This window comes from Lucilia sericata, unplaced genomic scaffold (genome assembly GCF_015586225.1).
Source record: "Lucilia sericata isolate MDLA Ls3-8-SP2 unplaced genomic scaffold, ASM1558622v1 Contig000546F_arrow, whole genome shotgun sequence".
Taxonomy (NCBI): Eukaryota; Metazoa; Arthropoda; class Insecta; order Diptera; family Calliphoridae; genus Lucilia; species Lucilia sericata.
The window spans coordinates 3,309-17,607 of record NW_023994556.1 but is presented as its reverse complement, the minus strand read 5'-3'; the positions used below and the strand labels follow the sequence as shown (position 1 = coordinate 17,607).

Below are 14,299 nucleotides of genomic sequence, written 5' to 3'. Positions count from 1 at the left end.
ATTTAGCTTAATACTAACTTATTTTCAATAAGAATTTTGCAAATAGCTTAACAAACTTTAAAGAAAGTTTTTAATTTAAATCAATGTTAGCTTAAAAATTAATAAATAATAATTTAGCTTCTTATTCTATATTAAAGTATCAAATATAATAATATATTATAAACAATTATATTGTTAAATTGCTTAAATAAAAGAAATAAATTAATTTAGATTAAATTGAAAAGTTAGTTTTATATTTTGCTTTTTCAGAAAAAGTAAAATTAGTTTTTTTTCGAATTACTGGCGTTTCAAAAAGTTTTAATTAAAAATCTTTCGAAAAACTTAATTTGTATTTTAAAGGAGAAACATATATAAAATTATTAGAAAAAACTTTGAAGCGAATGTTTTATTCTTCATAGTTTTATTTAGAAGAGTGGAATCTAAAATTTTTAATTTAATAACTGTAAATTACTTAACCTAAAATTATTCCTCAGTTTCAACTTCTTCCTCGGCAGCATAATCATCGTAATCATCATATTCGGCACCTTCTAAAAATGGATATTCAGACATTTCAATATCTTTTATATCGGACATAAAGCCGTTATTAACATTGTGATTTAAAGGTATAGTATTATTGGCATCTAACATTTCAATATCATCATTAATTTCTTCATCTTCCAAGTTATCCTCCTCAAATTCAGATTCATTTTCAAATGACGGTTGTTGATTATTTTCAAAGTTTTGTATAGAATTTTGCTGCATATACTGTTGTTCGTCATCTTCTAAAACCTCCTCTTCCTCTATGTCTTCTTGTTCCTCCTCAATACCCAATGTCTGTTGATTTTCTAATTCTTCATAGTCTTGTTGTTGATTGAAATCAGACTGTTCAACTTCTTCTTCCTCCTCCTCCTCCTCTTCTTCGTGTTCCTCTTCTTCCTGTTCTTCATTGATTTGTTCCGGCATTAAAGTATTTTGTAAACTAACATTTTCCTCCTCTTCAATCTCTTCCTCTTCTTCTTCCTCCTCTTCCATTTCTTCTTCCTCATCCAGGTTAGCATCTATTGGTTGGGCACTTTGCATTAGCTGCTGCTGTTGAGCATGCTTCATCATCTGTTGCTGCATTTGCATTAACAATTGCACCTGCTGTAAGTATTGTTGCTCCTGTTGTATGCGCTCCTCTTCGCTGATTTCTTCTGTATTATTGGTTTGTTGATTTTCCTTCATGTTGTGCAGGAGAGCTGCATGCCTTTGCGTTACATGCAAGGCCAAAGAAGTCGCGTCCTGATGCAGTTCTCCACAAACAATACACAACAAAGTTTCATTGGGTACCGGACAGGCCGGTTCCAAACCCTGTTTTTGAGCTTCTACATGCTGTTGTATATGCTTATTAAGATAGGCTGCCTGACTGTAAGATTTACCACAAATATGGCAGGGAAATGGCTTCTCGCCAGAATGTATTTTCATGTGAACACTTAAGCTGGATGCCTGTGTAAAGGATTTACTGCAAAGTTTGCAATTAAAGGGTTTCTCTCCGGTATGTATGCGCATATGTATGTTAAGACTACCAGATTGTGTAAAGGACCGATCACATATGGAGCAGGTGAAGGGTTTCTCACCCATATGACACTTCATGTGTTGCACTAATTCCGAGGAACTGGCAAAAGCATTGCGGCATATGGAACACTGATACACCAACGTTTGATTGTGCATGCGCATGTGTTCCTTAAGTTGAGCTTCGTGTTTAAAACTTTTATCGCATTCTGAACAGGAATAACGGGCGCCATCCTTGTGAGTTTTTAGATGGATTACCAAAGATGTGGAGTTAACAAAACCTTTATCACACAAGTGGCACTGATGGGGTTTCTTAATGGAATGCGATCGTAAATGTACCATTAAACTGCTGGACTGTGTAAAGGCCTTGGAACACAAATCACATTTGTAAGGTTTCTCACCACTGTGAATGCGTATGTGAGTATTTAAACTACCAATATGGGTAAAAGTCTTTTCACATATAGAACACTGAAATGGTTTGTTGGTGATGTGACAGCGCACATGTTTGGACAGATCACCAGCACTGGGAAAACTGGCCTCACAGTGGCTGCATTGAAAACATTTTGGTTCGCCGCTTATTAGAGAAGACATTTCAATGGCTGCCTGTTGGGCAGCACTGCGTCTACCTCTTCCTCTTCTCACTGGCTGGGTCATGAGAGAAGGAGGTATTACAGTATCTGTCAAACCGGGATTTAGGAGAATTATTGAGGTTGATTCTCTTGGATCCGCCACCTTTAGTTGTATAGCATTAGTTTGTGAATTCTGTGAATGCAAAGATACAGCCTCTACTTCTTCATAAGCCGCCTCTTCCATTACCTCCATAGTGCTATTGCCATCCATAGTTAATGGCGGCCTTTCAGCCACCAAACCAGAATCTCTAGTCATCTCATCTTGAGTATTTGTATTACTATTCGTATTGGTTGAACTATCCGAGGAGGATGAAGAAGAGCTCGATGAACTTGTAGAACTAGAATCATCGTCTGAATCTGAATCATCCGAGTCAGAATCATCATCCTCCTCTTGCTCTCCATTTTGTTGATCATTTTGCTGCAGATCTTTATTTATGCCGCCCTCCTCGGGAGCCACCAATTCACACAGTGGCTCAAAAACCCAACTATAATCTTTATCATCATCTAATTCCTCTTCCGATTCTTGTGGTTCTGGCAAATCAGCATGTTTAGTATTAAGATGTTCATACATTAGAAACGGACTTATGAAATACTCTTCACAACACATGCAATGAAATGTTAAATCTGGAGGCTTTTGTGCCGTTGATGTTGGCATTTCTGTTACGTTTCCATTGTTTTTGCTTAAGGCACCTTCTGTGATGGGTATTATAGTTAGAGAAAGCTGTTTATTGTGCTGATTATTTTGTGGCATAGTGTTAACGTATGAATTGATTTGTAAGGCCATGGTAATGCTAAAAGGAGGTTAAAGATTTTAAAATTTTTTAACTAGATTTAAGCGAAAATTGAACTAAAACTAAACTATAAATGAGCTCCAGAACATAAATAAAACACAATTAGAGCAGAACTATCTCTGAAATAGAATTAAAAAAATTGAATTCGAACTGATCTAAAACTGAATTAGAACTAGAACTGAATTAGAACATAAATAGAACTAAACTAGTACTGAAATAGAACTGAACTAAAACTGAACTAGTACTGCTATAGTACTGCACTAGACCTGAACTAGAACTGAACTTGAAATGAACTAGAACTTTGCTAGAACTGAACTAGAACTGAACTAGAACTAGAACTGAACTATAACTGAACTATAACTGAACTATAACTGAACTAGAACTGAACTAGAACTGAACTAGAACTGAACTAGAACTGAACTAGAACTGAACTAGAACTGAACTAGAACTGAACTAGAACTGAACTAGAACTGAACTAAAACTGAACTAGAATTGAACTAGAACTGAACTAGAACTGGACTAGAACTGAACTAGAACTGAACTAGAACTGAACTAGAACTGGACTAGAACTGAACTAGAACTGAACTAGAACTGAACTAGAACTGCACTAGAACTAAACTGGAACTGAACTAGAACTGAGCTAGTACTGCAATAGAACCGAACTAGACTTCAACTGGAACTGAAAAAGAACTGAACTAGAACTGCACTAGAACTGAACCAGAACTGAATTAGAATTGAACTGGAACTGGAAAAAGAAGTGAAATAAAATTAAACAAGACAAAAATATTAAAGAAGTTATTCAATAAAGAGTCAATTTATAAAATTTAGGTAAATTTAAATAACAATTTTATAAATACTCCATAAAACTTTTAAGTTAAAAGAAATTTCTAAAGAACTAAAAACACAATTGATATTACTTGCCACTAAAAATTACTTATGAACACCAAAAATATTCTATATATGTACATACATATGTAATTACAAAGTTATTATCAATTATTAACACATTTTAACGCACTAACATCCTCCCTTAAAAAGCTATTATTAAAGAAAATCTAAAAAAAACCATTAAAAATTTAATAAAAAACAAAAATTTATTATAAAATATATAGGTACTTACATTTACTTTCAACAAAATGTATAAAATTAATACAAATTATCCTTTGTTCTAGAGTTTGGGTATAGATAAAAAATAATTATTTTAATTGGTTGCCATTTATAAAATGCCACACAAAAAAAAGACGCCTGTCTTTTTTTTTTTTGCCTTGTGGATAACAAAACAATTCCTGTTTGTTGATTTTGTTAAAAACACTTTTAAATGTTTAATTTTACAAAAAAATTCTTTTTAACTAATAAATCATTTAATAACAATCTTAGATTTGTTGTTGCCTTTAAATTTCTTGTTAATTTTAATTAATAAAAATCGAAAAAACAATAAATGCAAAAATTGTAACAAAAAAAGGATTTTTTATATGTTGTTTTGTTTACAGTGGTAGTTGTTGTTGTTTGCTGAAGAACTGTCAAAAGACAACAAAAACAACAGCAGTGCTGCCAGATAATGACAACTTTATAACAAATAGAACATTTTTATAACACATTCAGGCAAAAAATACAACTGTGTTTTCTTATTGGAATGTCATTTAGTCCGCCGTTTTTATTTAGTTGAGTGTAAAAGTATCTTTAGTAGCTGGTGTTAAATTAATAAATTATATTGTTTAATTATGTGTTTCGAAGCTAAAAAGTTCATAAAAATATAGTTAAATAAATGGTTAATAGGTGTAAATAGAAATTTGGTGGCAAAGTGTAAAATTTAATATGAGAAACTTGTTACAAATATTTGGTAGTCGTCGGCTTTTTTCTTGCAAATTTGTCTTTTCCCTTTTTTGCATCAGTTTTGCGTGTTGTCAAAAGATGGCGGTTTTTTTTATTGTAGCTAGGTTCCGGTCAACTAGTGAAAATAGGGAAAAGTTAAAATGTAGAATAAATGAGAGTCGATAAAATAATGTCAAAGTCTGTGTTTTTGGTCTATAATAAAAAGTAACGACTATTTTTAATTTGAAATATGAAAATTAAGTAAATAAATGAGAAATGTGAAATATTTAGATAATTTGTATATGGTAAATCAAATTAAAAGATGCAAAATTTAAATATGAAACTTAATAATTGTTGAAAAAAGAAAAAAATTATTCTAAAAAAATTAAAAATTTAAATTAAATTTGAGAAAAATATGGCCATTTTTTATAATAAAAAATCAAGAAATAAAGTGAAATTATGCAAATCCAAATGTATATATGAAAAATAAAAAATATGTAAATGTAAATCCACTTTCAAGTTAGTACATAGAAGTAGGTAAGTTGAATATTAATTTTATTATTAATTTTAAAATTTTTATGAAAATATGAAAACACTAATATTTTCCATCTAAATCAAATTTAAATTAGAGTTTTGAATGAAACGATGTTAGTTGAGATTAAACTTTCAAATTATCAAATAAAGCCGATGCTACACTACTGCAACACTACAACTCTGTTTTTCTTAATACAAAGTCGTTACAAATTTGATTAGTTCTAGTTCTGTTCTATTCTATTTTTGTTCTAGTTCTGTTCCAGTCTGTTATAGTTCTGTAGTTCGTTCTAGTTCTGTTCTAGTTCTGTTCTAGTTCTGTTCTAGTTCTGTTCTAGTTCTGTTCTAGTTCTGTTCTAGTTCTGTTCTAGTTCTGTTCTAGTTCTGTTCTAGTTCTGTTCTAGTTCTGTTCTAGTTCTGTTCTAGTTCTGTTCTAGTTCTGTTCTAGGTTCTAGTTCTAGTTCTAGTTCTAGTTCTGTTCTAGTTCTGTTCTAGTTCTGTTCTAGTTTCTGTTCTAGTTCTGTTCTAGTTCTGTTCTAGTTCTGTTCTAGTTCTGTTCTAGTTCTGTTCTAGTTCTGTTCTAGTTCTGTTCTAGTTCTGTTCTAGTTCTGTTCTAGTTCTGTTCTAGTTCTGTTCTAGTTCTGTTCTAGTTCTGTTCTAGTTCTGTTCTAGTTCTGTTCTTTCTAGTTCTGTTCAAGTCCTGTTCTAGTTCTGTTCAAGTCCTGTTCTAGTTCAGTTCTGGTTCAGTTCTAGTTCAGTTCTAGTTATAGTTCTAGTTCTAGTTCTAGTTCTAGTTCAGTTCTAGTTCTAGTTCTAGTTCTAGTTCTAGTTCAGTCTAGTTCTAGTTCAGTTCTAGTTCTAGTTCAGTTCTAGTTCTAGTTCAGTTCAGTTCTAGTTCTAGTTCAGTTCTAGTTCGTAGTTCAGTTCTAGTTCAGTTCTAGTTCAGTTCTAGTTCAGTTCTAGTTCAGTTCTAGTTCAGTTCTAGTTCAGTTCTAGTTCAGTTCTAGTTCAGTTCTAGTTCAGTTCTAGTTCAGTTCTAGTTCAGTTCTAGTTCAGTTTCTAGTTCAGTTCTAGTTCAGTTCTAGTTCAGTTCTAGTTCAGTTCTAGTTCAGTTCTAGTTCAGTTCTAGTTCAGTTTCTAGTTCAGTTCTAGTTCAGTTCTAGTTCAGTTCTAGTTCAGTTCTAGTTCAGTTCTAGTTCAGTTCTAGTTCAGTTCTAGTTCAGTTTCTAGTTCAGTTCTAGTTCAGTTCTAGTTCAGTTTCTAGTTCAGTTCTAGTTCGTTCTAGTTCAGTTCTAGTTCAGTTCTAGTTCAGTTTCTAGTTCAGTTCTAGTTCAGTTCTAGTTCAGTTCTAGTTCAGTTCTAGTTCAGTTCTAGTTCAGTTCTAGTTCAGTTCTAGTCATTCTAGTTCTTCTAGTTCAGTTCTAGTTCAGTTCTAGTTCAGTTCTAGTTCAGTTCTAGTTCAGTTCTAGTTCAGTTCTAGTTCAGTTCTAGTTCAGTTCTAGTTCAGTTCTAGTTCAGTTCTAGTTCAGTTCTAGTTCAGTTCTAGTTCAGTTCTAGTTCAGTTCTAGTTCAGTTCTAGTTCAGTTCTAGTTCAGTTCTAATTCTGTTCTAGTTCTGTTCTAGTTCTGTTCTAGTTCTGTTCTAGTTCTGTTCTAGTTCTGTTCTAGTTCTGTTCTAGTTCTGTTCTAGTTCTGTTCTAGTTCTGTTGCTAGTCTGTTCTAGTTCTGTTCTAGTTCTGTTCTAGTTCTGTTCTAGTTCTGTTCTAATTCTGTTCTAGTTCTGTTCTAGTTCTGTCTAGTTCTGTTAGTTCTGTTTGTTCTAGTTCTAGTTCTAGTTCTGTTCTAGTTCTGTTCTAGTTCTGTTCTAGTTCTGTTCTAGTTCTGTTCTAGTTCTGTTCTTCTGTTCTGTTCTAGTTCTGTTCTAGTTCTGTTCTAGTTCTGTTCTAGTTCTGTTCTAGTTCTGTTCTAGTTCTGTTCTAGTTCTGTTCTAGTTCTGTTCTAGTTCTGTTCTAGTTCTGTTCTAGTTCTGTTCTAGTTCTGTTCTAGTTTGTTCTAGTTCTGTTCTAGTTCTGTTCTAGTTCTGTTCTAGTTCTGTTCTAGTTCTGTTCTAGTTCTGTTCTAGTTCTGTTCTAGTTCTGTTCTAGTTCTGTTCTAGTTCTGTTCTAGTTCTGTTCTAGTTCTGTTCTAGTTCTGTTCTAGTTCTGTTCTAGTTCTAGTTCTGTTCTATGTTCTAGTTCGTTCTAGTTCTGTTCTAGTTCTGTTCTAGTTCTGTTCTAGTTCTGTTCTAGTTCTGTTCTAGTTCTGTTCTAGTTCTGTTCTAGTTCTGTTCTAGTTCTGTTCTAGTTCTGTTCTAGTTCTGTTCTAGTTCTGTTCTAGTTCTGTTCTAGTTCTGTTCTAGTTCTGTTCTAGTTCTGTTCTAGTTTGTTCTAGTTCTGTTCTAGTTCTGTTCTAGTCTGTTCTAGTTCTGTTCTAGTTCTGTTCTAGTTCTGTTCTAGTTCTGTTCTAGTTCTGTTCTAGTTCTGTTCTAGTTCTGTTCTAGTTCTGTTCTAGTTCTGTTCTAGTTGTTCTAGTTCTGTTCTAGTTCTGTTCTAGTTCTGTTCTAGTTCTGTTCTAGTTCTGTTCTAGTTCTGTTCTAGTTCTGTTCTAGTTCTGTTCTAGTTCTGTTCTAGTTCTGTTCTAGTTCTAGTTCTGTTCTAGTTCTGTTCTAGTTCTGTTCTAGTTCTAGTTCTGTTCTAGTTCTGTTCTAGTTCTGTTCTAGTTCTGTTCTAGTTCTGTTCTAGTTCTGTTCTAGTTCTGTTCTAGTTCTGTTCTAGTTCTGTTCTAGTTCTGTTCTAGTTTGTTCTAGTTCTAGTTCTGTTCTAGTTCTGTTCTAGTTCTGTTCTAGTTCTGTTCTAGTTCTGTTTAGTTCTGTTCTAGTTCTGTTCTAGTTCTGTTCTAGTTCTGTTCTAGTTCTGTTCTAGTTCTGTTCTAGTTCTGTTCTAGTTCTGTTCTAGTTCTGTTCTAGTTCTGTTCTAGTTCTGTTCTAGTTCTGTTCTAGTTCTGTTCTAGTTCTGTTCTAGTTCTGTTCTAGTTCTGTTCTAGTTCTGTTCTAGTTCTGTTCTAGTTCTGTTCTAGTTCTGTTCTAGTTCTGTTCTAGTTCTGTTCTAGTTCTGTTCTAGTTCTGTTCTAGTTCTGTTCTAGTTCTGTTCTAGTTCTGTTCTAGTTCTGTTCTAGTTCTGTTCTAGTTCTGTTCTAGTTCTGTTCTAGTTCTGTTCTAGTTCTGTTCTAGTTCTGTTCTAGTTCTGTTCTAGTTCTGTCTAGTTCTGTTCTAGTTCTGTTCTAGTTCTGTTCTAGTTCTGTTCTAGTTCTGTTCTAGTTCTGTTCTAGTTCTGTTCTAGTTCTGTTCTAGTTCTGTTCTAGTTCTGTTCTAGTTTCTGTTCTAGTTCTGTTCTAGTTCTGTTCTAGTTCTGTTCTAGTTCTGTTCTAGTTCTGTTCTAGTTCTGTTCTAGTTGTGTTCTAGTTCTGTTCTAGTTCTGTTCTAGTTCTGTTCTAGTTCTGTTTTAGTTCTGTTCTAGTTCTGTTTAAGTTCTGTACTAGTTCTCTTCTAGTTCTGTTCTCGTTCTGTTCTAGTTCTGTTCTGGTTCTGTTCTAGTTCTGTTCTAGTTCTGTTCTAGTTCTGTTCTAGTTCTGTTCTAGTTTTGTTCTAGTTCTGTTCTAGTTCTGTTATAGTCCTAGTTTTGGATCAGTCTAGTTTCTCTAAATTAAAATATCGAATAAATTAATAAATTTTTTCCATTAAATGATTTATTTAAAATATATTTTACAATTTTATTACAGAAAAAAAAATGAAAATAAAAACAATCAGACTATTTAAATTATAATAAATTAAATTAAAAACATACAACTAACTGGTTAAATATACAAAATTAAAATAAAATTAAAACTATAAATAAAATATATTTTTTTTTACGTTATATCAGTAAATGGACAATGTCGAACATAGGGTACATCTAAACAGTAACAACCTCTGGCGCTAAAATAAAAAAGTGAACATTTTTATTTTGTTATAAAGAAATATTGATATAATACTCACTTATCGGGGGCATCGTTGCCCATGTAGTACTCTTTAATTTGCGCTACCAACTCAAATGGATTATTTTTTGTTATAGGCAGTCTTTTGGGACCAGTGATATCTACACAACCATTTGGGCAAGGTACACCTAAGTATTTTTTATGTTTAAATGTGGCTGAAGCCAGATAACATATACTTAAGAAATGGGAACATCTAGCACGTCCTAAAATAATAAAGATGTAATGTTGTAATATTTAAAAAATGATAAGAAGATCTTACTTATAGGATTTCCTTTACAATAGGGCTGTAGTCTTCCACCATTTAAACAGTAATTCAAATGTCCCGTATTATCTTCCAGACCCAGAAATCCAGCATTTGTATGTAATATTTGTATTACATTGGCATCATCCATTGATAAACGAAAACGATTGGGTTTTTTGCGCTCGATTAAGGGTCTGGCTGGATCCAGACCAATAATTCTGTATTGTTTAATACTTAAGTGATTGCTCACCATGCCACAGATATGGGCACCTAATGAATGACCAACACAAGTGATTTTTTCTCGAGCCGCACCGTGATGCGTAAGAAAGGAATATATCTGGAAAAGAATAATGAAATAATGCTATTCAAAATTCTAAATTAAATTTTGTATTAAAAAATCTTTTTTCACTTACCTGGGCCGTGCATTGTGCTGTCAAACGGGTATTTATTAAAGCACTCAAATAACAGGGATACTGCGTCAATGGCCTCCAGTCGACAGTGATGACATTAAAATCTCTAGATAGATACGCTTAAAAATTAAACACAAAATTTTAATTAATATAATTTATATTTTTATATGTTTAACTACTCACTTACCATCCCTTAAAAACTGCAAATGCCTATCGATGGCAGTGCCATTAAAGCCATGGACTATGAAAACTGTCTCGCGATGTTTACTGAAACCACCTTGATATAATGACAATGGATTGTGTATATTCAATGCAATACCATGGCGTGACGATTTCCTATGTAAAAGAAAATTTTGAAAAAAAAAAATAAAAATATTAAAGAAAATTTTGTAAACAAATATGTGGTATAGTTAATATTTGTTTTTATAATAAGTAACTAATACATGTCTTCTCAAATAACTTATTTTATTGAAATTATAGCCTAGTTTTCGTTTTTCATTTCTTCTTTTCTCCAACATACATATTTATTACAATTTATTTATAAATATTTTAATATTCAAAACTTGCATTATAAAACAAATATCAATGACTTTGATAACATGCACATGCGCGTAATGATTATAAGCAATTTTATTTAATTCAGTTGTGGTTTCATTTTCTTTTTTATTCATTGTTCACTGAGCGATTATAATATGTTACAGCGCTATGGTACGGATGGTATTATGAGTTTGAGCTAGTGTTTGAATCACACAAACATGGATTTAGTGCCACTCTAGTTCAGTTCTAGTTCAGTTCTAGTTCAGTTTTAGTTCAATTCTAGTTCAGTTCTGGTTCAGTTCTGGTTCAGTTCTAGTTCAGTTCTAGTTCTAGTTCAGTTCTAGTTCAGTTCAGTTCTAGTTTAGTTCTAGTCAGTTCTAGTTCAGTTCTAGTTCAGTTCTAGTTCAGTTCTAGTTCAGTTCTAGTTCAGTTCTAGTTCAGTTCTAGTTCAGTTCTAGTTCAGTTCTAGTTCAGTTCTAGTTCAGTTCTAGTTCAGTTCTAGTTCAGTTCTAGTTCAGTTCTAGTTCAGTTTTAGTTCAGTTCTAGTTTCAGTTCTAGTTCAGTTCTAGTTCAGTTCTAGTTAAGTTCTAGTTCAGTTCTAGTTTCAGTTCTAGTTCAGTTCTAGTTCAGTTCTAGTTCAGTTCTAGTTCAGTTCTAGTTCAGTTCTAGTTCAGTTCTAGTTCAGTTCTAGTTCAGTTCTAGTTCTAGTTCTAGTTCAGTTCTAGTTCAGTTCTAGTTCAGTTCTAGTTCAGTTCTAGTTCAGTTCTAGTTCAGTTCTAGTTCAGTTCTAGTTCAGTTCTAGTTCAGTTCTAGTTCAGTTCTAGTTCAGTTCTAGTTCAGTTCTAGTTCAGTTCTAGTTCAGTTCTAGTTCAGTTCTAGTTCAGTTCTAGTTCAGTTCTAGTTCAGTTCTAGTTCAGTTCTAGTTCAGTTCTAGTTCAGTTCTAGTTCAGTTCTAGTTCAGTTCTAGTTCAGTTCTAGTTCAGTTCTAGTTCAGTTCTAGTTCAGTTCTAGTTCAGTTCTAGTTCAGTTCTAGTTCAGTTCTAGTTCAGTTCTAGTTCAGTTCTAGTTCAGTTCTAGTTCAGTTCTAGTTCAGTTCTAGTTCAGTTCTAGTTCAGTTCTAGTTCAGTTCTAGTTCAGTTCTAGTTCAGTTCTAGTTCAGTTCTAGTTCAGTTCTAGTTCAGTTCTAGTTCAGTTCTAGTTCAGTTCTAGTTCAGTTCATTTCAGTTCTAGTTCAGTTCTAGTTCAGTCTAGTTCAGTTCTAGTTCAGTTCTAGTTAGTTCTAGTTCATTAGTTCAGTTCTAGTTCATCTAGTTCAGTTCTAGTTCAGTCTCGTTCAGTTTAGTTCAGTTCTAGTTCAGTTCTAGTTCAGTTCTAGTCAGTTCTAGTTCAGTTTAGTTCAGTTCTAGTCAGTTCTAGTTCAGTTTAGTTCAGTTCTAGTTCAGTTCTAGTTCAGTTCTAGTTCAGTTCTAGTTCAGTTCTAGTTCAGTTCTAGTTCAGTTCTAGTTCAGTTCTAGTCAGTTCCTAGTTCAGTTCTATTTCAGTTCTAGTTCAGTTCTAGTTCAGTTCTAGTTCAGTTCTAGTTCAGTTCTAGTTCAGTTCTAGTTCAGTTCTAGTTCAGTTCTAGTTCGTCTAGTTCAGTTCTAGTTCAGTTCTAGTTCAGTTCTAGTCAGTTCTAGTTCAGTTCTAGTTCAGTTCTAGTTCAGTTCTAGTTCAGTTCTAGTTCAGTTCTAGTTCAGAGTTTCTAGTTCAGTTCTAGTTCAGTTCTAGTTCAGTTCTAGTTCAGTTCTAGTTCAGTTCATTTCAGTTCTAGTTCAGTTCTAGTTCAGTTCTAGTTCAGTTCTAGTTCAGTTCTAGTTCAGTTCTAGTTCAGTTTCTAGTTCAGTTCAGTTCAGTTTAGTCAGTTCTAGTTCAGTTCTAGTTCAGTTCTAGTTCAGTTCTAGTTCAGTTCTAGTTCAGTTCTAGTTTCAGTTCTAGTTCAGTTCTAGTTCAGTTCTAGTTCAGTTCTAGTTCAGTTCTAGTTCAGTTCTAGTTCAGTTCTAGTTCAGTTCTAGTTTCAGTTCTAGTTCAGTTTCTAGTTTCAGTTCTAGTTTCAGTTCCTAGTTCAGTTCTAGTTCATTACTAGTTCTTCTAGTTCAAGTTCTAGTTCAGTTCGAGTTCAGTTCTAGTTCGTTCTATGTTCAGTTCTAAAGTTCAGGTTGCTAGTTTCAGTTCCTAGTTCAGTTCTAGTTCAGTTCTAGTTCAGTTCTAGTTCATGTTCTAGTTCAGTTCTAGTTCAGTTCTAGTTCCGTTCTAGTTCAGTTCTAGTTCAGTTCTAGTCAGTTCTAGTTCAGTTCTAGTTCGTTCTAGTTCAGTTAGTTCAGTTCTAGTTCAGTTCTAGTTCAGTTCTAGTTCAGTTCTAGTTCAGTTCTAGTTCAGTTCTAGTTCAGTTCTAGTTCAGTTCTAGTTCAGTTCTAGTTCGTCTAGTTCAGTTTTCGTTCAGTCTATTCAGTTCTAGTTCAAGTTCTAGTTCAGTTCTAGTTCAGTTCTAGTCAGTTCTAGTTCCGTTCTAGATTCAGTTCTAGTTCAGTTCTAGTTCAGTTCTAGTCAGTTCTAGTTCAGTTCTAGTTCAGTTCTAGTTCAGTTCTAGTTAGTTCAGTTATAGTTCAGTTCTAGTTCAGTTCTAGTTCAGTTCTAGTTCAGTTCTAGTTCAGTTCTAGTTCAGTTCTAGTTCAGTTCTAGTTCAGTTCTAGTTCAGTCTAGTTCAGTTCTAGTTCAGTTTAGTTCAGTCTAGCTTCAGTTCTAGTTCAGTTCTAGTTTCAGTTAGTTCAGTTCTAGTTCAGTTTCTAGTTCAGTTCTAGTTTCAGTTCTAGTTCAGTTCTAGTTCAGTTCTAGTTCAGTTCTAGTTCAGTTCTAGTTCTAGTTCAGTTCTAGTTCAGTCAGTTCAGTTCTAGTTCAGTTCTAGTTCAGTTCTAGTCAGTTCTAGTTCAGTTCTAGTTCAGTAAGTCCCTTCGGTGTAGTAAATCATATTGTTCTCCATGACCAACAACAATTGATTTTATGTTAAAAACAGTTGTAGTTCCAATTATTGTTTTTGTATTTTGCGAGCAGCTCATGTTTCTATTATTTATTGTTATTTTTATAACAATTTATTTATTGTTTCTTTCTTTGCTAAACGTTTGCAATGCGTTTTTATTTGATGTTAATGTGCTTTTGGTTTTAAAAACATTGCGTGTCAATTTTATTAAATCTGTTACAATTTACTTAAAGTTCATTAACAACTTGGAATATTTGTATATTTTTGCAATAAAACATTTTCGTCAAAAGTGTAAGCAACAGTTTCTGTTGTCAGTCAATTAATTATTTTATCTTTGATTATAATTTTTATTACAGTTTTTTTTATTAGAAGAAAGTTTAAATATGTACATGAAAAAATTTGACAAGAAATAACAGCAAGTGATTTAAAATAAATTTTGTGCGATTATGTCAAAAAATAACAAAAACTAAATAAAGGCAATTATGAATATTTAGTTTTTGTACTTGATGGATAGAAACAGCAAATTTGAACATTTCCTGTACAATAATATAATCTTTAAAATAGCCTAATTAACTTAACAATGACGGCCGTTGTGAAAGTGACAGTATTAATGCAAATAATGACAATTTTATAAACATTTGATGTTAATATCGATTTCAATAATTCTATAATAAATTTCTAATTCTCTTCATAATTTCTAACATGTTTTTAAGTGTGTCAGCAGTGAAAAAATAC

At 32.8% G+C, this 14,299-nt stretch overlaps 2 protein-coding genes across 3 annotated transcripts; both read right to left on the bottom strand.

The window, feature by feature from the left end:
* Positions 1-230: 230 nt before the first annotated feature.
* LOC119606026 (zinc finger protein 37) lies at positions 231-4,462 on the bottom strand. Of its 2 annotated transcripts, none has more exons than XM_037959391.1 (2): positions 4,077-4,462; positions 231-2,950 (listed from the first exon to the last, which is right to left on the bottom strand). In XM_037959391.1, the coding sequence occupies exon 2, from the start codon at positions 2,941-2,943 to the stop codon at positions 463-465; it is 2,481 nt and encodes an 826-aa protein (XP_037815319.1). In that variant the 5' UTR covers positions 2,944-2,950; positions 4,077-4,462; the 3' UTR covers positions 231-462. The 2 variants fall into 2 exon arrangements, with proteins under 2 accessions (XP_037815319.1, XP_037815318.1); XM_037959390.1 differs by having other exon boundaries at positions 232-2,950; positions 4,071-4,462.
* A 4,720-nt stretch (positions 4,463-9,182) lies between these two features.
* Positions 9,183-10,350, bottom strand: LOC119606033 (lipase member H-A; the record flags this gene model as incomplete). Its single annotated transcript, XM_037959397.1, has 5 exons — positions 9,183-9,304; positions 9,365-9,566; positions 9,623-9,941; positions 10,018-10,133; positions 10,202-10,350. Coding segments are annotated over 5 exons (853 nt in total), but the record flags the coding sequence as incomplete, so codon positions are not given.
* Positions 10,351-14,299: the final 3,949 nt, after the last annotated feature.

Bases quoted from the DNA above. Each gene is read 5' to 3' on its own strand.
- LOC119606026 (XM_037959391.1), bottom strand. From the start codon at position 2,943: ATGGCCTTACAAATCAATTCATACGTTAACACTATGCCACAAAATAAT.